The following is a 27,588-nucleotide window of genomic DNA, read 5'->3' as shown; positions in this document are numbered from 1 at the left end:
AAAGGATGGCAGCAAATCTGCAGTCTTACAGTACCAATATAATAGAGCCAAATTACAGCTCTTGCACTGAAAGAGGATAATGACCTTGAAAGTCACTCTTCTGTGCAGCTTTTCTAGTGCGACACAGACAGACTGGCTATAGTATAGGTAGCATACTACAGGTAAGTTAAAGTCTTCTGAGGGATCAAGGCCCACACAAGGAAGGCAGTTCAAGTGAGAAGGAAGGTATTAGGTCAGCTAGATGAACAGAAGTGGGGCAGAGCTATACTATAAATTATTAGAAGCCTTCCTAGTCTGTTAGTATAAAGTCTCAAGAATAATTAATTAAAACCATTCATTCTTTTCCAAATCTTCCTGTTCAACAGTAGTAAGGAGAACTGACTTCAAAATAATTATCAAGACTCTAAGCCTGGTTCAAATGCTTACCAATCATCTGTTCTTGGATACAATGTCACCATCGGAACAAAAGACTAACTAGCAAGTTCCCAGGAAGATTGGGAAAACCAAAAGAAATAATATATGTAAAGCTTGAACAAGGTCACATTCACTTCTGTGAGCCTGGATGAAGTTTTCTGAACTACCAGTAGCATTTCTTTACTCCAGTCTAGTGCTGAATTCTGTGTCCGCCAGCCACAGACTGTAAAACACAGATTGCATAGCCCCAGCCTCCATAAGTTTCTCTGTTAGTAGTCTGGGATAGAATGTGAACATTTGCATTTCTAGCCAGTTTCCAAGTGATGCAGATGCTGCTCGTCTGGGAAATAACACTTTGAAAACCACCTGTCTGTCAAAATTCAGGTGGAACCTTGAAATTTTTTCATAGTGAGGTATAAGAATAAATTTCTCCCATAGTCATTAAAGGGTAACAAAAAAAAAAATAGGGGAAAGCATCAGATTTTCGTGTGCAAGTACGGCAGGGAGGGAGGGGAGGGAACAGACAGCAAAGCAATCCCTAGAGATAAAGTTTTAGTTGTCCCCAGTCTTTCCCACACAGTACAGTATTAGTACAAGTTTCTTCTTAGGAATCCCAAATGATTCACTGTCAGATTAAGTTCCCGTAGAAATGCAGAGAGAATGAACAGATGGCCTTTCCGTTTCTAAATTGTGTGTGTGTGTGTGTGTGTGTGTGTGTGTGTGTGTGTGTGTCATCTATAGAGAGGTCTCCTGTTTTTTCTTATTTTAATGTGAGTGCTATACCTGTCTCTATAGTTTCAAAGAACTCAAACTAGTCTCAGTAATTTCAGAGCTACTGTGCTGGGGTTCCAGTTCCCTGCTCCTTTTAACACTGTGCCATGTCTGTGCTCTATCTGCATCCCAGCAGCCATGGATGAAGAGAGATTCATTAGAAATAAAACCAGGAGAATACAGAAGGTGAAAGTTTCCTCATGCTCGGCACTGTATTCCCTTCTTCATCGCTCTGACCCTGATGATGATGTCAGGTGAGCCACTTTATATATGTAGTGAGAAAATACTGACATATTGGTGCTAGAAAATTATAAGACCCTTTTATATTTAAGCCATAAACTTTCCTTGATGTGAGTGTTTTAAAGGGCCCTATTGCTGTTCAGGAAGTTTACGCTTGCTCATCTACAAGGAAAGTAGGTTTTCATCATCTTCAACAGGTGCCGAGTAAGGAAAAAAGATGAACGAACCTCCACTTAATCAGCAACAATGTAAACACAGAAACTGTTAGGATTCCAATTTAAACAGCCACACAGGCTAATGTGTTTGAACTCCTGATGCCCAGCTGCTAGCAGTGTCTAGGGAGGATGTGGAATTTGGAGGTGGGAGGAACCAAGAGGCATATGTGAGTCACATCAGGCAGACCTCTAAAGGCTATAACCAGAGTAGCTTGCAACCATGCTCTCTGCTTCCTGGTCAACAACCAAGATGTGAATAAGCCATATTGCAAGCTACTATGGTCATATACTAGGCCTTCACCAGGTGCCCCGTCTTCTCATCACAGTAGACTGTACCGTCTGAAATCGTGAGCCACGTGACTGCCCCTTCCCTCAGGTTACTTTGTTAGGTATTTTGTCACAGCAATAAGAAATGTTGAAAAACACAACAACCACGGCAAAATACTAACTACCAAAGGCTAGCTGGACAGAGTTAAAGTAAGGCCTTAGAAATAAGTTATTAGAATAAGGTAACCCAATTCTAGTTTTACACATTATCAATTTTTTTTCCACTTCTCCCTGTCTCCACAGTGTTAGTATTTAGAAAACACTTTTAGTAGAGGATTTTTATGCTACATCATTTGTAACATTCACTTGAAGCTTGAAATTAAAATTTCCTTCTTTTACCAATTTAGTCCCATCCTACTTGGCAAACATTCTTTTGATTCCAGCATCTCTAATGGAGCTGAAAATTAATATGACTTTTTGTTTAATTCTTTGACTATGTGAAAGAACCATCAATGATGTTAGCATGATTCTGTACAGTTGGTCAGGAGCTTTTAAAAAAAAAAAAGCCTGACATTTTAATACCACCTGAGCACTCAGAGAATCACAAAATCCCTTGCAAACCATAGTCGGAGACCTCCACATCACTCTAAGTAACCCAGCCTCCTCTAAAATGGTTAATTAACATTTACTCCAAAGAACTGAAGAGTAAAGTCTCCAAGGTCTAGAGAAGGACAGCACTAAAGAAGGTAAAAACCGGGTTGAAAGAAATGGATTTAATTTAGTACAAGTGAGTTTCACTTTTGGCAAAAATTAAAGAAAAATTTCTATAGTAAATGTAAGAAAGTCAGAATTTTACAAATCTTTTCCCAAAGAATAAAGGAAGATCTTGGACAGTTATTTTAGTCTAACTTACTACTAAATGTTTCACCATCTTTACAAGTATGCTGTCATAATCATAATAAAAATGATGCTGGCCCAAAACTGAACATCAGTTAGACAATAATAATCCTGTAAAGTCTCAAGTCAGGCTGCAGGGCCATGACCTTTCTTAGAAGAATTTAAGTGCGCCCTGGTCTAGAGAAAGAGGAAGAACTGGTCTCCTAGAGCACACTACACTTTCAGATTGAGTCTTTCCTCCATATTTTTAAGTCTACAAAGTTCATCACATTTAAAAGGCATTTTAAACTCAATTTTATCCTTGTTTGGGATACTGTAACAAAATAGGATATACTGGGAAACTCATAAACAACAGAGATGCATTCTCTCAGAGTTTGGGGAGCTGGAAAACCCAAGATCAAAGCACCAGCTAATCTGGTTTTTTGTGAAGGCCTGCTTCCTGGTTCACAGCCACATTCTAGCTGTGGCACCACATGGTAGAGAGAAATCTCTGAGGCATGTGAATGGGCACGGATTCCATTCATACATGGATTTTCTCTACACTCAAACACCTAATTCCTTCACAAAAGCTTCCACATCACAATGCATCTCATTAAAAAATAGAACTGATCATATGAATTTAAGAGGAATAAAACTATAGTTTGTAATAAATCTTTAACCAACCAATCATAGATAAGTGTTGAGTAGCTACTACTCATTCACCAATTAAGTATTTAGTAGGTGCATATTGAACATAACAACCTGTGTCAAACTCAAGTAACAATAAATAAATTATATTCTCTTCTCTCAAATGGCCGATTGGTTTAATAACAGATGACCAGCATCCATTGTCCCAGCAAAGCTACAGTTTTACTTTAGTGGCTCTGATCTCTTGTTAATAACAGCTGATTCTTCTGCCCCTGCGCTGAGACGCCACAGATTCTTCACATGAATGGCAGTAGAGGTCTTTGCTTCCCTCTGAAATTTCACAAGCCAGGCCTCCACCGTCTGCACTGCTCTCAACATTCTTATCTTCCATGCTCCTAAAGAACAGCTCACTGAGCTCTCAACACTCAATATCCTTTCTCACACAAAATTCCAAAGTCCCCGCAAGGCCCCTCAAAACAACATGGTCAGGTCTGTCACAGCAATATCCCACTATCCTGGTGCCAATTTGTCTTCGTGAAGATTTCCATTCTTGCAATGAAACACCACAACAAAAAAGCAAATTGGGGAAGAAAGGGTTTATTTGGCTCACACTTCTAGATCACTGTTCATCATCTAAGGAAGTCAGGAAAGGAACCTGAAGGCAGTGGCTGATACAGAGGCCATGAAGGGGTGCTGGCTTGCTCTTCCTGGCTTATTCAGTCTTCTTCCTTATAGGACCCAGGATCACTAACCCAGAGATGGCACCACAAACAAGGAATTGGGCCCTTCCCCATCCCATCAGTCACTAATTAAGAAAATGCCTTACAGGCCCACCTAAAGCCTGATCTTATGGAGACATTTTCTTAATTGAGGTTTCTTCCTCTCAGATGACTTTAGCTTGTGTAAGGTTTGTGAGGGGACATAAAACCATCCAGTATAAGCATTGAGAAATTAAAAGATAGAAAATGATCATGGTCCTGGGTGGAGGAAACAACCTTTATTCTGGCTCAATTTGCTTAAAGAAAAGGAAAGTGTGTGTGTGCGTGTGTGTGTGTGTGTGTGAGAGAGAGAGAGAGAGAGAGAGAGAGAGAGAGAGAGAGAGAGAGAGAATGAGAATACTGGCAAAAGCAAGAGCTCATAGAGTTACTGAAAGGAAATGAATGGTTCAGAGAAAAAGCAGAGAGTTGGATCACAAAAGATGCTTAGGAATGAGATCAAAGGAAGCAGGATAGATGCACAGTACAAACAAAAGAAAAGACAGAGCTATATTTGGGAAATGGAGGCAGAGAGAGGTGGATCTATGTGAGTTCGAGGTCAGCCTGGTATACAAGATCTAGTTCCAGGACAGGTTCTGAAGCTACAGAGAAACCCTGTCTTGAAAACCAAAAAAAAAAAAAGTTCCAGACCTATATCACCTGTTAACATCCTATTCAACATGGTCAATGCTGATGATCTTCTGCTTCTGACCAGAACGGAGCTGACCATAAACACGTCTCTTTTTTTATAATTTGCTGTCTGTAAAAGCATGTGTCTCTGTAAGTACTATATTGAATATATTCCAACTAGCAAGGAGTCAGAACTCTCTAGTGAACAACTTTACAGTGATGCTATCCCACCAGCATCTCCCTAGCTCTTAAAAGGTTAACACATTTTAATACCAAACTCATTCCCAAATGTGCCACTTCCTCTGGAAGACAGCAAAATATGCCCCATCTGAAGTCCTCAATTACTGTCGATGGTATATCTGGGATTCTCGCCCATTTGCCTATCTTTCGGGGACACACGTGCCTAGCACTCGAAGTAGCCTCCAGATGCCACTTTCTGAGTACTGGAAGAAAGAGATGATCAGCTCAGCTCAGTGATGACATGCTGTTTGGTGCATCATAGCCAAAAATAGCGCTGTCCTTTTTCATTGCCATATCACGCTGCTAACACATATCTAAGTGCTGTCGTTCATCACCCCCATGAGGCTGGCTACTTGGTATGCTAATCCTTCATCATCTGCTGTACTTCATTCTGCTGCAGTCCTTATCTTCCCATGGAATCATATCCAAAGCATGGGTTTTGTTATTGTTGACTTTATATTTTCAAAACCATACAAAACCTTAAAGTAGCTAATCTAAAAGGGTGTATGTCATTCTCTTATATGAACAATCCTTTGAAATTATCAACAAATAATTATGAGAAGACAAGAATTACATAAGAAAAATCAAACTTATACTTTAAATGTCATAATATTTTCTATATAACCTTACTCAGGATAAAAAAAAATTGAAGATGGATTTGAACGCACCTATAAAGAAGGATTGTCCTTCTTCAAACTTTGAATTATATGTATAGTGCTTTTTTTGGCATCTTTCTACAACAAGCAAAAGGCATCTAAAGACAGAGGAGTGAGCAAGCAATGTTAGGCAGTTAAAGAGGGACTTGGAAGGAATATACTTCTTAAAAATCCTTTTAGTGGTGGCACACGTAATAATTATACACAGTCTGTACAGTTCCTAATGAACTACAACTCCTAGGTTCCGGCAAACAAGAAAAAGCATCAAGAAACCTTTGGTCTCACCAAGAGGTCCTCAGTAGTAGGAAGGTCAGGCAAGGAATTACAAGACAAAGGACACTAGGGAAAGGATAAGCAATCTCCTAACCATAGTGACACTGACACACTCACACACACACACTGTCTTGTTGGTACTTTCAGGCTCACTTACTGATCTGGTACATACCTCCTACAAAAGGGGTCAGTCTAGATGCCCAAAGAAAACACCAGCTTCCAGAAGAAACCACCCCAACCCCGAAAAGCATTTGCATGCATGTTACATACCAGTCCCTATGAAGCAAGCATGCAGCAGAAAAGACAGGAGAATGGGAGAATGTGGCATTATCACAAGATGCTCCAGCCTCAGATTGTACCTGCTGTGACAACCAGAGAGCTGAGTCTACAGACTACTTAGGGCGATTAGTATTCACTCAGCCCTTTCATTCTGGCATGCCCTTCTGTATAATTGCAGGTATTAGCCCCAGGTAGACAGACCTCTTGGTCTCTTATCTCAGCTTTCCATGCCCAATCAAACTACTTGTAACAGTTCAATAAGTATATCTGCCAGTACCTCAAGTTTAACAAGGATAAGCCACTATCCTTTCTCAATCACTTGGGTTTAAATTTTCACCCTGACCTGGAGAGCTCCATGTGTAAGAGTCAAGTCTGTTCGTTTTTCAGAAAGTTCTCTAATCTCCATCTCCTTTGGGTTTTTTTTAACTGCCCAGCTTTTCTAGGCAACACACTGACTTACTTTCCAAATCAAAATTACCTTCCAATTGGTGTCTCTCCACCCATTCCCTTCTCCATCAGTTTGGTCTGAACATTAATGCCAGATTACTCATTCAGAACATACTACTTTAACCACATTAGTCCTTTAACAAAAAAAGAAGAGAGAGTGTGGACCACCATCAATGAAGTAATCCTGAAACCTAAAATCCATTTAAATCTGATCAACCCTTTATCTTCAAATTAGAAGGCAGAAGAAAATAGTCAATGGCACTAATTAATCAACAAAAACCAGGATACAGGAAATTCTGCAGACTGAATAATCAAGTTTCATTGATAAATATCAGGGAATTAAAAATAAAATAGAATGGAAGGAGAATGTATAGACTGGAAGTCTTTTTAAAAACTCAAAAAATTATAACATTTCAAATTCATTTAGATCCAGATCACAAAAATGGAAAAGCATATAATTATCACATGTAAACAACTGAAAATGTAAACATTAAGGAATATTTGAAAGGAAATTTTGGCCTTAGCCATGGCTATGTTTTTAGAAAACTAGTTCTTATCTTTTAGAGATACATATAAATAAAAACAAAACAATATTATCTTTAAGACTGTTTCAAAATAGGGGAAAGAATACAGGTAGAAAAGAAATAAACAATCTTGGCCATAAAACTGTAACTGTGAAAATGGATAATGGGTGCATGAAAATCTATTATACTATGTTGAACATGTTTCATAATGTAGGAAAATAGATTCTGTGGAGGTTGGAGGCGGGCTTGTTTCTCTCACTGCCCCCCCCCCCAGAACAATAATAGCAGCTAGTGCTTAAAGAGTCGACTCTAAAGACTGTCCAAAGATCTCCATAGAACCCAAAATTAATGTGTTCTAATTTTGCATTTGGCTGGTTAGTAGTAACTGTGGTAACACTCTCTTAGAGGACAAACTAACAACAGTGACCCTCCATGTCCCCAGGTCCCCAGTTTATTCACATATATATTCCCCTCTGCGCTAAAATGTGCCGGTTCCTACCTCAAGCAAGCAATTCAACTACTTTAACCGACTGTGACTTCATCCTTCTATGATTCTCTCCAGTATTTGTGTTCATACTGGACATTTTTTCATGGGGTCACAAACTATTCTCAATTAATCTTAATTTATTTTAACTACCTTGCAGATCAAAATTATTTTTAGAAGAAACATTAGAAGAAATATCACCTAAAGAGGAAGGTAGGAATATAATATATTAATACAAACACAGAACATACAAGTAGTAAGTGGGAATGAAGAGAGAAAAGCAATTTGGAAAGCCCCTTTTTCAAAAAAAGAAATAATAACTATTAACAATGTGGTGTTGTTTTCCAGTCAAAAGCAATCTTGGATGAAAAAACTTGTTTGTCAACACTGTCAAAAATTCAGGTTAAAAAAAAAAACACCAAAGTATTTTCTGTCTGGGCTGCTACTTTAAAACTGACCAAAATCTTCAAATGGAGATCAATTATAACACAATAGCCTAATTTTCCTTAGCACTATTAAGTGCAGCAAGGACTTTCTTCATCCCATCATCATTTGCTAAGTATAGAGCACAGATATTTTCACCAATGTGCAACACTGGCATAGCTTTCTAAGTTAATCCAAATTCAATTTGTATTTCTTTTATTGTCAAGACTGCTATTCATACATATAACACAGCTATTCTCCCTGGGCAGGACATGACCATTAAAGAGCTGTGAGAAGTCACACAGGACAACCTCATGAAATCAGGTCTATTCATGTTTCCTTTTGTGTCATGTGGGTCATGAAGATCCAGATCAGGAGGTCTTTAGGCAATCTGATTCCTCCATGAGTTTCCAATCAATAAGATTTAAGAATTAAACAACTAATTGAGGTTCTTAGTGGTATATATGCACACGAGTTTTCTGTGCTCCTGTATATCACAATAAATTCATTAGTTCACCAAGATGGACTTGAATGGAACCCTTCCTTTGGACCATGAATGCCCTCTCTATACAGGGCAAATGCACACGTATTTAACATCTCTCAGGAAAGTCCCATATCAGTGTTCTTGATTTTAATAAAACTGGACTTACAGCATTTGCTAATTCTACCTCTGAACAACAAGTATACATATTAGAATTGGTTAAAATTTTAAAAGGTTCTCTTCTCTGGAAGGAATACACAGATAATTGTACACCTGCAGAATCACTGGTTTAAGTGCATAGATGCAACAAATAAGATTGGCCATGATTAATAAAAAGAACCAAGGACACTTCAACAGACTCCTTACATATTTAAAACACAACAAATAAGGGGAGTCAGTAGAATATGGGCACATCTCCAGCTTCAGAATCTGCATTTATTACCACCCTTTAACCACAGCAACAAGGTCCTAACTACACAGCAGATATCTAGAGAAAAGTCTCTGCTATGAGTATCTTATTGATTAGCACTCGCTGAGATTTTGTGGGCCACTATCAGATGAAATTCTACAGCAGCAGGTTCTATGTCACATTTCACCTCAGGTACAAGGCTAAGGACCCTATAGCTTATACTCCATTTTTATTTTATTTTATTTTATTTTATTTTATTTTTGGATTTTCGAGACAGGATATCTCCGTAGCTTTTGGTTCCTGTCCTGGAACTAGCTTTTGTAGACCAGGCTGGCCTCGAACTCACAGAGATCCGCCTGCCTCTGCCTCCTGAGTGCTGGGATTAAAGGCGTGCACCACCACCGCCCAGCTATATTTCATTTTTAAATTAAACATTACATCTACTCATAATACAGCAAACATATTAGTAATATCTCTCCTTTGTCTATTCCACTATGACTCCAGAACAAGAGCATAAGCTGTGGAGCATGGGTACTCAGGAGCTGCTTCTCCCTCCAACACAAGAACTAAAGAACAAACAAAAGATGTGTATCCTGGAAGGAAAAATAATCAACCAAAAGCTGTTTATGCCATCTGTCAATGATAATCTAATGAAAGCATGATATGCAAAGAAAAAAACTCCCTCTAAAAATAGGGAGGGGAGGAAAGGGGGAAAGAGGAAAACAGGAAGTCACAGCTATCCTGGTGACCAGTCAGTCTGAAGAGGGCGAGAGAATGGAAAGAGGCCTAGACAGCACTGAGATTACCAAAACATTCAGAATATCCAGGTGGCTCATCAAAGCTATGGCCCAAACCATAAGTGACCCAATTAATGTGAAAGCCCAAATTAATCTAAGGGTAACAAAATGCTTGGCATTTTAGAACAGAAAAAGCTGAAGTTCTCACATTGTCCTTCTCTTGTAAATCTGAAAATTCTGATTCCTCACCATAGGAAAATGATCATACCTGTGCACAGGTAAGTGTGACAAAATCCATATTGTATAATTAGTAAAATGCCTGATATGGAATATTTCTCAACACAAAGTTCTCATTTTAAAAAATGGTGTCAGGCATGGTGGCGCAAGCCTTTAATACCAGAACTCAGAAGGCAGAGACAGGCAGATCTCTATGAGTTGGAGGCTAGCCTGGTCTACATAGAAAGTATCAGTATCAGGATAGGCAGGGTTATGTACAGAGGCCCTGTCTCAAAAAAGAAAATTAAAAATCATTTCAGTTAAATGAATCAATTAAAAACTACTATCATAAAGTCTTTTAAATTGAATGTTAAAATGCTAAAATTTAAACCAAAGACAAGCTCATGAATCAATCGCTTAAAAATTGTGAGGTCAGGAATAGTGGTACAATGTTGTACTGGAACCAAAGGGATCGTAGACCAAGGCCATCCTGGGGCTATCTAGGCCATATGCGACCCTGCCTCAAAGTAAAATAAAAATGTTATGAGGAAGATAGGGCAAGGTAAGGTTTACATGTAACTCTCAGGTGCTGTAACGTGTTTGCAGGTCACTCCCTCAGGTCTCCATTCCGATAACTGGATGTGAGAAGAGAGAACCACAGAGCACAAAGGGAAAGGAGAGCTATAAGCACTCACTCCAGTGCTGAGCCTAAGGTGACAGAATAAACTCACTTGAACAAAGCAACTTTGTAAAAGGCCAAGCATTTCTTACATGTATCTTGATCTTTAATATGGTAAAAATTTTAATATTATGATTCATTAAAGTATTTTCCCACTAGTGAAGATAATTTAGCAAGGAAAGGTTTGGTAACTTCAGGCCAACATCAAACTCTGGATAATCTATAAAAGCCAAATATCTGATCTGCACAGTGCTGTACAATGAAGACAGCTGTGGGGCTGCCAAAGCCTGGCAGGAATAGAGTGCTGACCTAGCATGTGCTTCAATCCCCAGTACCTAAACACAAAACAAAAGCAAACCCCAGCTGTGAACCCCTCGCTTCCCACTGCTCTCCTTGATGACTAACTGCACTCTACTATTTTCCTTTCTTGAGCCCGAGCAGCCCTATAGGTGATACATTGTCACACTCTGAGCTTGGAAACATCTCCAGCCTTGCCCTGCAAAAAGTCCCACTGGAAGTCAACAATCATGTAAAGTATCCAGCACCCAGTAAAGTCATACAGAGGAAGAGGCTGTGTGGAAACACAAAGGTGCCAATCCCACACTGAAGTGTTCTGCACATTCTAAGCAGTCAACATTGCAGCTGAAACAGTCGGGCAAATGATAACAACCAGCACCTCAGAGGGCAGAGTCACCATAAAGCTGAGGCTCATGACATCCTGACACTCAAAACTATGGGAAATAAAATGCGGATGATTGAAGCCACAGAGTTTGCAAGTAATTCTACAGAAACCAACAGAAAATCAAGTTTAAAAACAATTATCACAACTGCCAAGAACTTAGATACACATATTTCTTCAATAATTCAACAGATTTAAGAAAAAACACATTTTAAACAGGACTTTAAAAGTTATCAATTCTCTGAACCTCTGATAGACAAGATCACTGTCAGTGAAGATCATGACTGCTGGCTGACTTCACACAAATGACATGAGAACGTCCATAGCACACTATTTCAGCTGTTGCACTCAGTCATGGGCACATACTGTGGTCTCTGAGCATACTACCACACATACTGTTCACCCGGTTCAGGAGCACCGAAGCATGAGAAGCACATGTCAAGCAGCAGTACCAACAGGATCATGATGCAACTCTTGGCAGATCTAGTTCATTCTCTAAAACTCTCATGTGAAACTAGACAGGTGTGCTTTGGCCATAGACGGTTGGAAGATCTGTTATTTCTACCTGTGGTCCTATAGGTCAAGACACAATCAGGCCCAGGTAGGTCATCACAGGTATCTAAAAATTCAAAAACAGATTTACTACCACATCTACCAACTCCCTGCCAAATTTCTATTTTCTATAGTTTGGCTCAGTATATTAACTATCCCCATTTAAGACAGGCTTCACTGAGCATTGAATATCCTGGAGCTTTGCCTTGGCTATCTGCCACACCTGTGCTAGGCCCCGAGTAATCTTGACTGCCCATCCCTTTCTGCTATAAGAATTAATAGTAAACATGAAACAGAACAGGGAGAGTCTTAGTAGTATTCAAACTGACTGCAATTTAGATGAAAGTTTGTGAAGTGCCTTTCAAATGTTAACTGAATTCTACCAGTATGTGTCATTTTACCCACTGCAAAGCAGAACAGAACTCTGACAAAGAAGCACCTTTCTGGAGAACCAATCGCTGGCTGACAACTTCACCACATTATCTGAACTAGCTAAATCTTTCAAGTCTGAGAAATGAAGAAACACTATTTCTAAAGAATTGGCTCATGAGTTTTCTAGCACAATTAATAAAAAACCAGAGACAGATATTGGGGTTCAACCTGAGCATCAGAAAAGCAAAGCACCCAAGCCAATAGAGAGCTCTTAACTCTATGAAATCTTCAGACTGAAAGAGAGTGAGTTCCTGTCTCCTCCTGTCCTATATTCCTCTCTTATGCTGGGATTAAAGGCATGCACCACCAATGCCCAGCTCCTATGGCAAACTAGTGTGGCTGCTGGGATTAAAGGCGTGTGTAACCACTGCCTGGCCTTTATGGCTGACTGGTGTGTCTGTTTTGCATTCTGGTCTTCAGACAAGCTGTATTTATTAATATATAAATGAAATATCACTACAGAGTTATATGACTGAAATACTTTGAAATGCTACTTTCCCTTTAAAATTGGGAATCCTCAGTTAACTTAAAACACAAAATGCAACAAAACCTAAGAATAACCCATTCCAGCCCTAGATTCAAAATAGAAACTATGTCTTTTTTAAAGTCCCCTCTAGGTCATGATCAGTACCAACAATATCATGGATTTTCTTCCTTGACAGCAAATTCCAAGGTCTCTCTCTCTCTCTCTCTCTCTCTCTCTCTCTCTCTCTCTCTCTCTCCATGAGGTTAATTTTATCACTATTTAAACATTAATGCAACCAAAGTAAAATGATTTTATTTTACGTTCTCTAGAAAGTGGCAATAAGATACTAGAAAAGTGATGGCTTGTTCCAGGAAGGACTACTACTTGAAAACAGAGTATTAGGTATCCACTGTCTCAATCTACGGATACTATTAAGTACATCCAGATAATTATACAATTCGGCCAACAATAGATAAATTGACAGTTTTGTTTTGAAATCAAATATTTAAAAATTACTTCTTTTCAAAATCACACAGCTAGAAGGATGGAATTGTTCAAAAACAGTGGCCCTCTATTTCCTGTTGCACAGAATTCAGTAAGAAATGAAGATTTTTGTATTTTTACTATATCTCAGTCTTACACACTTGAAAATGTACAGTAATGGATATGACAGGCAGGTTACTAAAAAGTGACATTTTGGAAGGTTCTGCCGCTACTCAGAGGGTAAAAACATATTTCTATTATCACAATTTTAAAAGAGGGAAAAGTCAAAAATGAAGTGTAAGGGTGTGTGGTCACAGGGCTTCCACCTTGTTCCTGGGTAGCTATGGCCTTGTTTCCTCACTGTTTGTCTCCAGACACAAACTTGCTGAGACAAATGAGCTTCCAACTAAAAGATGGGCTCTGCATGTAGGAGAAACCCGGGTTCCAAGCAGAACCCGATGTCTTCAAAAGCTAAGAATTGCCTTCTTCAATTTTATTGGTTTTTTTTAATTATTTTAAATTTTTAGCAAGAAATGTTTTCCATCCAAAGAAACTCTGAAAATTGAACTTCAAACACTCATAGCTCTATTCATCATGCCATCTTACTTTCATTCATGCTTAAATGCAGATGTCTGATATTTTCAATTATTTCATGCTCCAACAATAATTTTTAACCTAAAGATCATTCTTCCAAAAAGCATGTGAAAACTAAATTGGCCCCATGCATAAAACTGTACATGAAAACTCTTCTTTGCCCTAAAACGCCATGCAGCCAAGACATTCCGCAGCCAGAGCTTTCCTGGGCACTGTTTGTAAAAGGTCGTTCAGACTGTACCATGGATGCTATTAGAGGCTCTGACTTCGCCAGAGTCCAGACTCCATGTATTCATCTTTATACCCTAGTATTTATTAGATAGTTAGCCCCAATAATTTATCATTAATCTACCATTAAAATATGTAACATACTGAAACTAAAGCTGACAGATCAACCATATCATATTACAGGTTTGTGAAAATATGCTCAAAAAGCTTACACATTCTTTCTTTCAACTTTGTATTATCTACCATCAAAGCCTACATTTATTTCACTATTAGACAATATCTTAAGTAATATAAGCCACAGACTGCCAAATATAGCAATATATCTTAAGTAATATAAACCACTATCTTCAAAAATAGTTTTCCTGCTTACCTTCCTTTAACTTATCATAATCCAATCAAAAATCCTCAAGCAAAGATCCCACCTTCTTTTCCAAGTCTCTAGTTCAGTAAATCAAAAGCAGAAGTGAATGTGCATAATGTTTCTGAGTTTTGTTGATGCTACTGGTTCAAAAAGCATTTTGATAGTCAACATTCTGAGTTACTAATGATATTAAATGAGTATATCTGAAAAAACTCAGCAGCTAATCGGCATAGAATCTAGTTATTATCCACAGTGATTCCCACTCAAAAGGTACAGGGAAGTGATCCTAAGTGAATCTGATCAGCAATCAGCTTCAGAAGCTTACTAAAGTAAAGACAACTCACAATCACATAGATGATACTAAGGGTCTTCCATAAAGTACATCCAAATCAAAGCTTTTCTTCTACACCATAAAATAAACCTTCTATTAAAGCTAAATATTCTTCTTCATATCCTTGAATACCCTTGTTCATTCATTTTTTTTGTATGTCATTACTGACAGATATTATCTCTAAGATATGGACCAATGGTGCAGTTGGTGCTGTGTGGTACAGTTCTCCACATAGACCCAGTTGATCAACATGCTAAGGATATTCTGAACACAAATGACACACAACTGACACTGTTTCAGTGCCGTGAATAGATCTTGTGTGTTTTCTATTAACATAAAATATCCAAAGATCTATACTAAAAAAATAAAAAGACCATAACATAAATAAGTCACTTACAGAGATTAACATGACTATGTTAGAGTGGAGAATGGGAAGTAACTAATAATATATTCAAGATTTCCCTTTGGAGTAAAGACAATGTCTCAAAATTAGAGTATAACTACGGCTGCACGTTTCCATAAACACACTGAACACTGTGAAAATTATTCTTTTTAGTTGGCCTTAGCCAACAGGCTGAGAGAAGCAATAAAACCTGTACTTTAAATAAATGAACTTAACAGCATATTCCACAGAAGCTGCTAAAATATCTCACTCTATCATGTGAAAATAGAATCTCCAAATTATCTGCTTTTAACCTATGGAAGAATTAACTCACTTAATAAGCCAGAAATACATAGTGTAATAATTTATATAATCTATATTTTAATAGCTAATAAATTTGCTTCATTTATTATCACCATTTTAATATGAATTTTGTTTTTAAAGGTATAGGAACTAAATACATTTGATAAAACTAAAGCCATTGTATATAAGGGAAGACAAGATAACTTGTCTCCACTGTTCTTAACTATTATCAGTTCCTCATCATGGCAGAATTAGGATCATTTCACTGTTGTTGGGAACTTAGAAATATTAGTCTAAGTTATGCAAAGACAGAGCCCATCTACCTCAAGAGAAGAACTGCTGTATTTGCAAATGACAATGTCATATTTAAATGTCTTATTCAGAACAAATGACATAAATAAAAATAAACAGCTACATAGGGTCATATGCTAAAACTAGAATATGTACAGATTACATAAACTGATGTAAGTTTTTCAAAGAAATGTGTGTACTGTACATAAGGACAACTAAGAAAGCAATAAAATGTTACTACCAGACAAATTTCAACAAAGAAGCATAGGTGTTATCATTATTATTATTATTTGGTTTTTTCAAGAAAGTGTTTCTCAGTAGCTATGGAGCCAGTCCTGGAACTCATGCAGTAGACCAGGCTGGCCTCAAACTCACAGAGATCTGCCCACCTCTGACTTCCAAGTGCTGGGATTAAAGGTGTATACCACCACAACCAGGCTATGATTATTCTTAAAACTTTCCTACAACCTTAAAATTATTAAAAAGTTTAAAACATAATAAAATAAAACACATCATTGATATTGTATATCTGAGTCTTGTTTTTTCTTTGTCTTTAATCCAGTATGATCCCTGCTATTTAGTTGGGAAGTTTAACCATTTATATTTAAAGCAATTATGTAGCTAGTATACACCTTTCTATTTGTGTCCTAGCCATATCATTTTAGCTTTGCTATTTATCTTTTCTTTTTCCTTTGTAACGTTTTCTTTCTTTCCTGATTTTATTGAAATTAATCAACTATTCAGTGATCAATTTTATCTCCTCTGGCAAGCTTTTATGTACATATTTATTCTACTGTTTTAGTGCCCTAGGGTTTGAATTATGAATTCTGAACTTATTATAGTTTATCCTAAATATTACACATCTTCACATATGCTGTAAGAAACTTACGACAACACAGATTTGTTTATTAGGAATATCTTTTTGAAACTATTGTTATGTAATTACCCCATATGTTATAAAATTATCATATATGGTTAATAGTTTGTTGTAAATAAAAATGAAATTCCATCAAACAATAAAGAAATCAACAAATAAAGAAGATGGTACTTTACTGTTGCCCACATATTTTTTCCTGTGGTTACCATCTGATATCACTTTCGTTCAGCTTAAAAAACTTTCTACAGGGCTGGAGAGATGGCTCGGAGGTTAAGAGCATTGCCTGCTCTTTCAAAGGTCCTGAGATCAATTCCCAGCAACCACATGGTGGCTCACAACCATCTGAAATGGGGTCTGGTGCCCTCTTCTGGCCTGTAGGCATATACACAAACAGAATATTGTATATATAATAAATAAATAAATATTTTTAAAAAGTTAAAAAAAACTTTCTACATTTCTTGCCAGATGCTTTAATCCCAGCACTTGGATGCACACAAAGGCAGACAAACCTCTATGAGTTCAAGGCCAGCTTGGTTTAGAAGAGCTAGTTCCAGGACAGGCCTCAAAGCAACAGAGAAACACCCTCCCCACCCCAAAAAAAATTCCTACATTTCCTAAGTACAGGTCTAAATTCGTTCATCTTTAATTCATTTGAAAATGTCTGTTTTATCTTCACATGCAATTGATACAATATTCTAGATTGACAATGTTTTGGGGTTAGTTTTTTTGTTATTTTTTTTCCTAGCACTTTCAAGATGACATTCATTGGTTTCTGGCTTATGCTGATTCTGATACAAATCAGTAATGAAGGTTATCATTTGTCGTCATTGCCCCTCCCCCAACCCATTGGTGATATGTCCTTTTTTTCTCAGGCTACTTTTCAGGTTTTTGTCCTTTGGTTTTCAGGAAACTGGTAACATACCTAGTGGTGATTTTCTTTGTGTTGATTTTGCTTGGGAATTGGTTGAAATTCTTAATCTATGGGTCTATATTTTTCAACAATTTTTGGCCATTATTTCCTCTGATAATTTTCTGCCCTATTTCGTCTCTTCTCCCTCTACCATTGCAATCACATATTTGTTGGCTTTTTTGTTTTGTTTTGTTTTCATTTTACCATTTAACTTGTTTTAATGTTTCTTCACAAATGGTGAAAATACTAAAGTACAGACAGTAATAATCATGATGTTGTGGCCAACATTATAAATACGGAATTATAAATTTAAAACATTTTCTGGTTTAAAAAAAATAAATCTAGTCATCCATGTAGCTCTGAGGTCTCTCTAGTAGGGCCGGTCTCTAAGTTCCTGAGGGGGCTCGCCTTTATCCATTTACACAGGCCCTCCAGGTCCTCCAGGTCCACCTCTTCTTCATTCCATCTGTTCCATCAATGGTCCAGGAGGACCCCCAGGACCATATCGTATTCCTCCACCAAAGCCACCTCGGTCCAAGCTACGGGCACCTCAGAAGCCACCTCTGTCTCCACCTCTGCCACCTCGGAACATTTCTCCAGAACCACCACGGTCCATAAGTCCACCTCATCCTTGTTGCATGCCACCAGGGCAGCTTCACCAGGTGAAAACAGAGAGCCACCTTATGAAGGTTATTCTCTGCCCACTGCCCCCACACTCACACATAAAGCTGAGCAGTTCCCCTTTTAAGATTCTCAAACAATCACATATTTGTTAAGCTGAAAGAAAGTACAGCAGGAAGACCAAGGTTTTATCCATTTTTGGTTTTGGTCTGCTGTCACTCTGTGCTTTGGTATGGATGGATTACATTAATCTAAGATTACGTTCACTGATCATCTCTAGAGTACACAAATCACAACTTATTCTGTCTGATTATGTTTTCATTTCAGATACTAATTATTGTCCATTTTTATCCTGCTTATGAATCATGCTCTCAGACTTTTGAACAAGTATTTTAACTGCATTCTAGACATTGTGGGTGTGCATCATTATTGAAAATCTGGATTCTTTTATCTTACTTTCTAGAGTTTAGATCTGCCAGTCAATTGCTTAACAAGTGAATCAGCTCGACTGGGGGAACTGGAGTTAGCTGTATGAACTAACCTTTGCTCATGATTAAAGGGGCAGTGTTCCTAAGGCACAAAGCATGGGATACTTCTGCATGCTCTCTTCCTATTCCCCAGCATTTGAATACCCTATGAGAATCTCCAGTCAGCAATCAGTACCACAGTGGCTGTTTTCTGCTAAGGCTTGTGCTGTGTTTGAGGAAAAGCTCAGGAAACTCTGAGCTTTTTAATTTTTCTAGGGCTCCTTTTGCATGCAATGTCTTCCTCTCTGGTATCCTAAGTCACAAATTTCAGAAGCCTCTACATCCCTGAATGCTAATCCCTGATTTCTCCATTAAGATAGTCTTTTGGACTTCACTTCTCTATGGCAATAGCTTAAAAAGTACCCACCAAAGGAAGCAGGAAGAAAGTGGAACTAACCTCATCTGTTCTCTGCTTTCTGTTAATTGTATCACCTGAGTCCATTCAGGTTTATAGTTCCTTACTAGAAAAGACAATTTCAACATGGCCAGAGCTAGAAGTCCAACAATATTTGAAATTGCTTTAACATGTTATTTTGTAAGATGAAAGGCACATTTCATTTCTATGTGGCAGATAAGCAAGCCAGGATGGAAAATGTTAAATAACCAGCTCTAATCCACAGATATTTAATCCAATATACACATTTCTCAAGTACCTACTATAGGTACACAGTAATTGACATATTAGTAAAAAGAATCCAGAAAAAGTAGATTTTATCCATCTAAACAGATCGAACACACGGCACCTCACTCCCAAAAATAAGTCTAGAAAATGAGTTACTAAGAATCAATCTTATTCAATCTACCAGAAGCGTGCATATATTCTCAAAAATGAGTACAATTTGCATTCATGATTTATTTATCACTGCAAACATTCCTATTTTCTGTGCAAGTGATTTCATTCCAACAGCTACATTTTTCAATTCTCTACATGTACTTACCTTTTTAAATATTAAGTAGATATTACCATTTCTACTTAGCTATATCAAATTTGTTTCAGCTAACTCTTAATTGTAGTTCTAATTTTCACCTGGGTAAATCAAATGTATTTTGCTGGCAAAGAGAAAAATATAATGCACTTTCTAAATGCCATGTCACCATATCATATCAAACAGTAATGCAACTCCTTCCATCTTCAACAAGTAAAAGTGATACATTTCCAACCCACAGATTTATTCTCATCTCTCTCTCCTCTCTCTCTCTCTCTCTCTCTCTCTCTCTCTCTCTCTCTCTCTCTCAAGAAGCTCTTGTCATTTAATCCAGTGCATGGGAAAGGTGATGGTAAGAAAACAGTTAGTAAAATTAAACACAACCGTGTTCATAAAACAACTTTAAAACATTTTAATATTTATTGTCTCTCTCTCTTCTTACCCAGCTCTTGTTCTCTTTCTTTAGAAACTGGGTCTCAATCCATAGCCATGGCCAGCAACAAACTCTCTATAAACCCCGGAATGGCCTCAAATTCATGACCTTCCTCTATTAACCACCCAAGTTATTTATTAGCTAAACATATGACTCAATAAAGCAAAGGATGTGTAAATAGAAATCTGATAGTATATATCTTTGATTGCTATATATTAAAAATCAGTTCCTATTTTAAAAGCCTGATCAAAATAACAATAATAATAGTAATAAAGGAATGTTAGAAGACGGTTTAAAGACGGCAGATAATAATGGCACCCCATTCACTGAATGCTTCCTCACCCAGTTTGTGCTTCCTAAGGTGATAATTTAGGTCACTATTTACTGTTGCTGCACACTGCTGTCTCCAATCAAGATGACAGTCTTTGTACAAAGCCCTTACCTGCAGCACATCTTGGATCTTCACCCATACATCTGCCATATCATATAATTTAATCTCTTCCTGCTGCATTGACTGGGTCCCAACAGAGTCCTGCAGGTACCCCAGGACCACAGAGTGTGCAGTGGCTACAGCATTAAACTTGTCAAACAATAGCTCCAGCAGTTCTAGAAGTAACCTGTGGAAAAACAATCAAACAAGTAAATAACATTTACATATTTACATAAATGCATACAATCATACACAAATGGTTTACACTGACCTACAAGAATAAAATACTAACTCTAGAGAGAAGCACAGTAAACACCACGTAAACAGTACAAATATAACATTCCAACAAATTTGATTTCCAACAGCTACACAATTTAAGCAGTCTTCTCAATCTATCTAGTACCAGATTACTAACACTAAACGGAGATGACTAAAGAATTTATAAATCCATTATAAAGTCCCTAAATCGTCAGCCTAATAAACACAGTTCCTTTTAAAATATTTGAGGGTATAGAAAGAATCACAACTACTCTGCATTCATATAGGTGGTCTCCAATGAATTCTGACAATTTTTTTAAGACAGCAGTCCAGATGCCACACAGAATATGCTATTCCCTAGCAATAAATAGAGTGCGCTGGTGAGGACACTAATCCCGTTAGTAATGGGAAGCTCTGCTTACTATCATTCAAATGCATGGCCTAGGGTGTCTAGGGAAAAAATACACACCTGCTAAGCAATCTGACTTTCACTACAGGAAGCAGCTTAGGCATTCGCATTATCTCATTTATCATAGTGAGATATGCTGGACACATATTATTACATCAATGCTATACACTCAAGGACACAAAATGAGATTGCAAAGCAGCTGATCTTAGAACAAAAGTTGATTCCCAAGCCAGTGCATCTAGCTACCTACTTCTCTCACTACCATTCTAGAATACAGATGTATAGAGAGAGAGCACAGAGTTTTCTGTCGTGATACAAAGTAACTCCTCTTCCATTGAGCTTCATTCATCACTTAGGCCTGAAATTACTTTCTTCTCTCAACTTGGAAAGTAGTTCAACCTAGTTTTAAGAACTTACCACATGTGGCTTACATATATAGCTAACAAATACATGTCACATTTACCTTCATACAGGTATTCTGCATCCCCTCTCCATGATTACTTTTGCAGAGTAGATTGTACGTAATATACTTCTGTACTCAAGAGCACTTAGAACATGTTTAGCAAATACTTGTTGAATAAATTACTGTCTATACCGTGATGAGGATTTAAAAACTTGGAATGTGAGCTTCATTATAAGTTTCTCAGTTCCCAGATCATTAACAGACTAATTCAGCCTCAAAGTAGAACAGCAAAGCAAAGGTACTTTATGGCAGTGTCAATTAACAAGACTTTACTGCCATAAGTAGGAGTGACAACTACAATCTCACAAAAACACACAGCATATTATCTATTCCTGTGGCTTTTTTACTGACAAACTGTTGTAATTAATGAGCCAATGTGACAGCCCATTACTATCCTATGATAAAACTCTATTTGACATTGCAATTTCAACAAGAATCAACACAATTTATGTAGTGCTCCCGGCCTGCAGTACACTTGAAAAACCTAGAAATTACACATTGAGTAGATAAACTAGAGCCATCTTACCTTTTAAAAGATAACTTTATCTTCTCAATGTCAGTTTAGATTTATACATTTTTCTGCTTTGAAGAACCATAATACAAATACCAGCAGAAAGAAGACTTGGCTAACTAAGCATAACAGCCAAAACAGTTACCTCAGTGTTAAGAAATAATTGATATAAATCCTGCAACTGAGATCATACACAGAATATAGTAGACCAACAGAAGTGGGCCAATTTCTACTTAACAATGGGCTGGAGAGATAGATGACTGAGTGGTTAAGAGTACTACCTGCTCTTCCAAGGGCCCTGAATTCAATTCCCAGCAACCACATGATGGCTCACAACCATCTGTAATGAGATCTGGTGCCCTCTTGAGGAAGAGACCTTGTCAGTCATACTCATCAACTTAGACCATGAAACCCAATATAAACAAGTTCAACAGAATCACCATATATGGGCTGCCCATGCATGCTTCAGCATTACCAGAGCATAAATTTCATTCATTTTTCAATTTTATTTTACCCTACAGCTCCAAAGTATGAGTCTATAAACAGCATGCATTCTTCAGGGATAGCAAAATAAGAGACATTAAAGCAATGGACTGTCTTTCATTAACTGTCTTTTTTTTCACCAACTCTCTTGATATGCCCCCTTTTTTTATTTTAGTTTTGGTTTATTGAGAAAGTGTTGCACTATGTAGCCTTGGCAATCCTGGAACTCACTCTGTAGACCAGGTTGGCCTCAAACTCACAGAGATTAGCCTCTCTCTGACTCCATAGTGCTGGGATTAAAGGTGTGTACCACCACCACCCTACTCCCAACTCTCTTGAAAATAAACCCTCTGTGTTATTATATTTCTGTTATAGGACACCTAATGTCCTTTCTGACAAAATAAAACTTTAATGGTCATGTTGCACTTAACAGTATTTGAATACACATTCAGAAGTCTAGAGGTCACTGTGGTCCAGCATTCTAGTAACTTGAAGTTACTTGAACTAGCAAGGGAACAGAAATACGAGAAGTGAAACTGCTACACTAAGTAGAATGATTATCTCCAAGACCACTGCCCTCCACAGTGTGCATCTTATCTGCCAGGTACCAGAGCAGCTTACTATGCAGAAGCAGGGCTGTTAGAAAGGATCCACTAGAGAAATGAGGTGGAACCTCAGATTCAGTCTCTATTTACACTGAGAAAATAACAACCCTAAATAAAATGAAAGCTGACCCAGGCCAGCTTCAGCCACTCCTGTAGGCTCAAGATCAAGGCAAGCCTGCCCTTACGGACATCACAGCTCCAAAGAGGAGAAGGGGGAGATGGAGTATTAGCTGGAAGGAGAGATGAGCCAGACATGTTAAGGCTGTACAGGCAGCTCTACCTACTTGGAATTATGAATCCACTCACTGGGTGAAGCTCAGCTATGCTTTACAGTAATACAACTGTCAATAGTAATAGACCTGAAGCTACAAGACAAAACTTTACTTATGTTTCTTTTTGTATTTCAAGAGATATTATCAAGAAAGGGAAAACTCAAACCACAAAATGAAAAGCAAAAACTATAAACCACAGCTTCATAGAGAACTTGTACCCAGAATACAAAAAAAAAAAAATCCTTGCAGCAATGCTGCTTGAAATTTTTAAATACACACACACACACACACACACACACACACACACACGCGTGTGGGGGGGGCAAGGATTTAAATATACTTTATGGCAAAAAACACATATTAATGGTCATTGAGAAACACACAGATGTGCAACATCATTAGTTATCAGTGAAATAAAATGAAAATCAAAATGAGAAAACATTTTGATCTACCAGAATAAAACAATAAAAAAGACAATTTTGTTGCACAATGTTAGTCAGATTGTAAACTGACACTTTCTACACAGAACAAAGTTTCTCAAAATATTAATACACAGTTACCATATGGACCAGAGACTCCCTTCTTAGAATACACACATAACTGGACAGAAAACATAGGCACACAAAAGCCTGAACACAAATGTCCACAGTAGTATTAGGAACAATAGCAAAAGATCAAAACATTCAATGTCTGTTTTCTGATAAACAAGATATACCATACTAGATAACAATAAGAAATTAAACAATTTATGAAGCAAGAAGAACAAACTTTTAAAATATTCTGGTAAAGGAAAAGTCAAAGACAGCTGCCTATTTGTAAGAAACACTTTAAGTGCAGAAAAAGTCACAGATACACTAATGGTTCTTAGAGTAGGGATAAATTAACTCATAAAGTATAAGGGATTTATAGTGTGTTGGGGGTTGTTCTGAAACCACACAGGGATGACAAAAGTCAAATCCCAACTTTATACTAAAAAACATTTTACTAATCACTGATAGAATGTCTAATATTAAAACTTAAATGTTGATTCATTTGGGCTCCCAGTTTCAGAGGATTCATCCAATGCTTGTGTGGACCTATAAGCTTGGGTAGCACTTCATGTCAGTGGAGAAAAGTGCTTACGAAAAACATAGTCCTGAAGACATACCTCTAGTGACTTACAGCCTTCAGGTGGGCTCCACCTTCTAGTACATCCCAACAACGCCATCATATTATGAATCCATCAAGAGATTCCATTGTTCAGGTCAGAACTCTTGAAATTTAATGTCATCAAATTCAGAATATATTTATTTATTTATTTATTTTTGGTTTATAGAGACAGGGTTTCTCTGTAGCTTTGGAGCCTGTCCTGAAACTAGTTCTTGTAGACCAGACTGGCCTCGAACTCACAGAGATCCACCTGCCTCTACCTCCCAAGTTCTGGGATTAAAGGCGTGCGCCACTATTGCCCGGCTCAGAATACTTATTTACTAATTGTCTAAGCATATCATAGTCTAATCAAAATTAACCACTACATGCATTCAAGAAGTGAAATATAAGATATCTGAATTATATAACAAAACAACTTAGGATCTAACAGTAGTAGCTATGTCTTGAGTCAAAAAGAGACCAAGTGTCTATAGTTGTACTGTGGTAAACATGAAATACACAGAACAGCTAAGAAAGGAACCTAGTACCTTGAAAAAAAGAAAAAAAACTATACTAAAAGATTAATTCTCTGAATTCTGATCACTGAGAAGAAATTAACTTTTTCTTTTCACTCATTTGGAAATTTTATCCTTCTTTCATAAGTAGTATATAAGAAATAAAGTGTTTGTAGTATGGCGGTTCCTCAATAAAAGTAGAACTACCAACCCTATGATCCAGCTAGATTACACTTAGAATATAATGGAAGGGATATAAATCAGCACACAACAGATGTATTTGTATATTCACATTTCTTGTGGCACTATGCACAATAGCTAAGTTATAAAATCATCACACATGCCCATCAACAAATGGGTAGGTAAAGAAAATGTGATGTATAAACACAATGAAACACAATGAAAGTTTTTTTTAATTTCTATCTATCTATCTATCTGTCTGTCTGTCTGTCTGTCTGTCTGTCTGTGTGTGTGAGAGGGGGGGGTGCTCATGCCATGGCATGTAGGTGGAAATCAGAGCACTTTGTAGAGATAGCTCTCTCTTACCATCTTTATGTGGTTCCAGGGATCAAATACAATATAGTAGGCTTCCACAGTAAGTACTCAACCAAGGTTATATCATCGGCAGCTATAATGATCCTTTATTCAGATGCAGATAATATAAGGCTAAACTGAGGAAACCCCATCTCAAAAGAAAATGAAATTATTCGATTTTAAAAAAATGTATGATAACGTTAAGTGAAATAAGCCAGACTCAGAAAGACGATTATTACATGTTTTCTCTCACACAAAAAAATTCAGATTTTTATACCACACACACAGACACAGAGAGAGAGACTATAGACAATGAAACTATTCCCAGAGTCTCCAACTGTAAAGCCAAGAATTACTACCTGATCTAGAAGCCTCACAGAGATGCTATAAGGATCAAATTAAAATACAGAGAGCAAGCTGAGGTAACTGAACAGTAATAAAGAAAGCAAAGGGCTCCAGATTCCTTTGCCTAGGATTCTGGCTTGAGTAGCACCAATGATGCTTGATTTTCCTCTGAGAGAAAGGAGAGAAAAGGAGATGGAGAAGGGGAAAAGGCACTAGAAGTGGGAAAATTAAAGTGAACATAGAAATTTAAAAGGAAAATTGTGGGGTTAGATCTAGACATATTAAATTTAGTGGGCCATGCACTTCGGTACCTGATATGCAAGGCAGGAACTCAGGAGGCAAGCAGATACTGGAAATGTAAAACACATGAATATTTGAAAGGTGTCATGAGGCAGAGATACTCTGCAAAGTTAGAAAGCAAGGGAGAGACATAGTCAACACTCTGGGAAAAGGAACATTGAAAAGAGATGATTAGGAAGATGCCAGAGAGGAAGGAGGTCAGAGACATTTTTGGAAGTCAAGGGAGGAGAGGATTACCAGCAAAGTCAAGGGCTCCAGAGAAATCAGGAAAGAAAAATTTACAGCTTTCAGGTCCCCCAGGCTTTCAGGTCAACGCTGGAAGGTGGACTCATGAGTAAACGGCTCAAAAGTAATACACAATCCTCACCAGCATGTATTCTCCTTCAAATAGGAAAACTGTGAAAGTAAGAAGATGTTCCCACGGGGTACCAATGACCAAAAAAGGAACAAGAAGTTGCCCGCATGAGCAGTACATGTGTCTCTGCTGGTCTGCCAAATTTAATGCTACCAGAAATAAATATGCTGTTAATATCCACATTCACTCTGCACTACCCACATAACACAAGACTGGGAAAACACACTTGGGATGAAGGAAACACCCAACAGAGCCCCAATAAAATCACTCTCCATCCCACCCTGACTGCAAATGTCTAGAAGAAGAAATAAAACATACTGCAGCTAGCTCAGCTGCACAAATGCAGTTTGGATCTCTAGATTTCACCATAGATAGAATTGGCAATATGGCAGAAAAGATGGTTAAATTACCTGACTCCCCTTATTAAACCGAACTCCTCAAGGAGACGCCACAGAAACGTGAAGGCTTACATTTCAATTAATTACAATTTCTCTATTCAGGAAAAAAATAGCTTTGCAGGTTTATTTTCCTAAAGACATAAATTAGAACACAGCACTATGCCTAAAGAATATCATGAAAGCAATTATGGACAGAGTGACAGGATGGCAAAGGGTCTAAATGCCAGGGTAGAGTACTCAAAGAACTCTATCTACAGAACAGTCATGAGACTTTCAGTTGGGTTCCTCAATCAAAATTCCCTACCTGTAAAATGATTAAGAATTTGGTCTCTGTCACATGGCTAAAAAGAGATTGACATAATAAATGATAATTCATAATAAAAGCTAGTTCTCTCCTTCCTATGTTCCTGAAGTCTTTCCAAACAAAAGATATCTCTCTGTGTCTCTGTGTCTCTGTGTCTTCTCTTCTCCTCTCTCTCTCTCTCTCTCTCTCTCTCTCTCTCTCTCTCTCTCTCTCTCTCT

The 27,588-nt window shown here is 37.7% G+C and overlaps 1 protein-coding gene across 1 annotated transcript in view; it reads right to left on the bottom strand.

Moving 5' to 3' along the window:
- The window catches only part of Exoc4 (exocyst complex component 4), a 719,572-nt gene that overhangs the window by 597,252 nt on the left and 94,732 nt on the right, over window positions 1-27,588 (bottom strand). Inside the window, exon 7 of the mRNA XM_005365800.2 lies at window positions 20,503-20,677. Within this exon, the coding sequence (XP_005365857.1) occupies window positions 20,503-20,677 (175 nt within the window). The remainder of the gene's footprint in view (window positions 1-20,502; window positions 20,678-27,588) is intronic.

Source organism: Microtus ochrogaster, unplaced genomic scaffold (assembly GCF_000317375.1).
Source record: "Microtus ochrogaster isolate Prairie Vole_2 unplaced genomic scaffold, MicOch1.0 UNK4, whole genome shotgun sequence".
NCBI lineage: Eukaryota > Metazoa > Chordata > Mammalia > Rodentia > Cricetidae > Microtus > Microtus ochrogaster.
The sequence above is the reverse complement of the archived record's forward strand: the minus strand, read 5'-3'. Positions and strand labels throughout refer to the sequence as shown.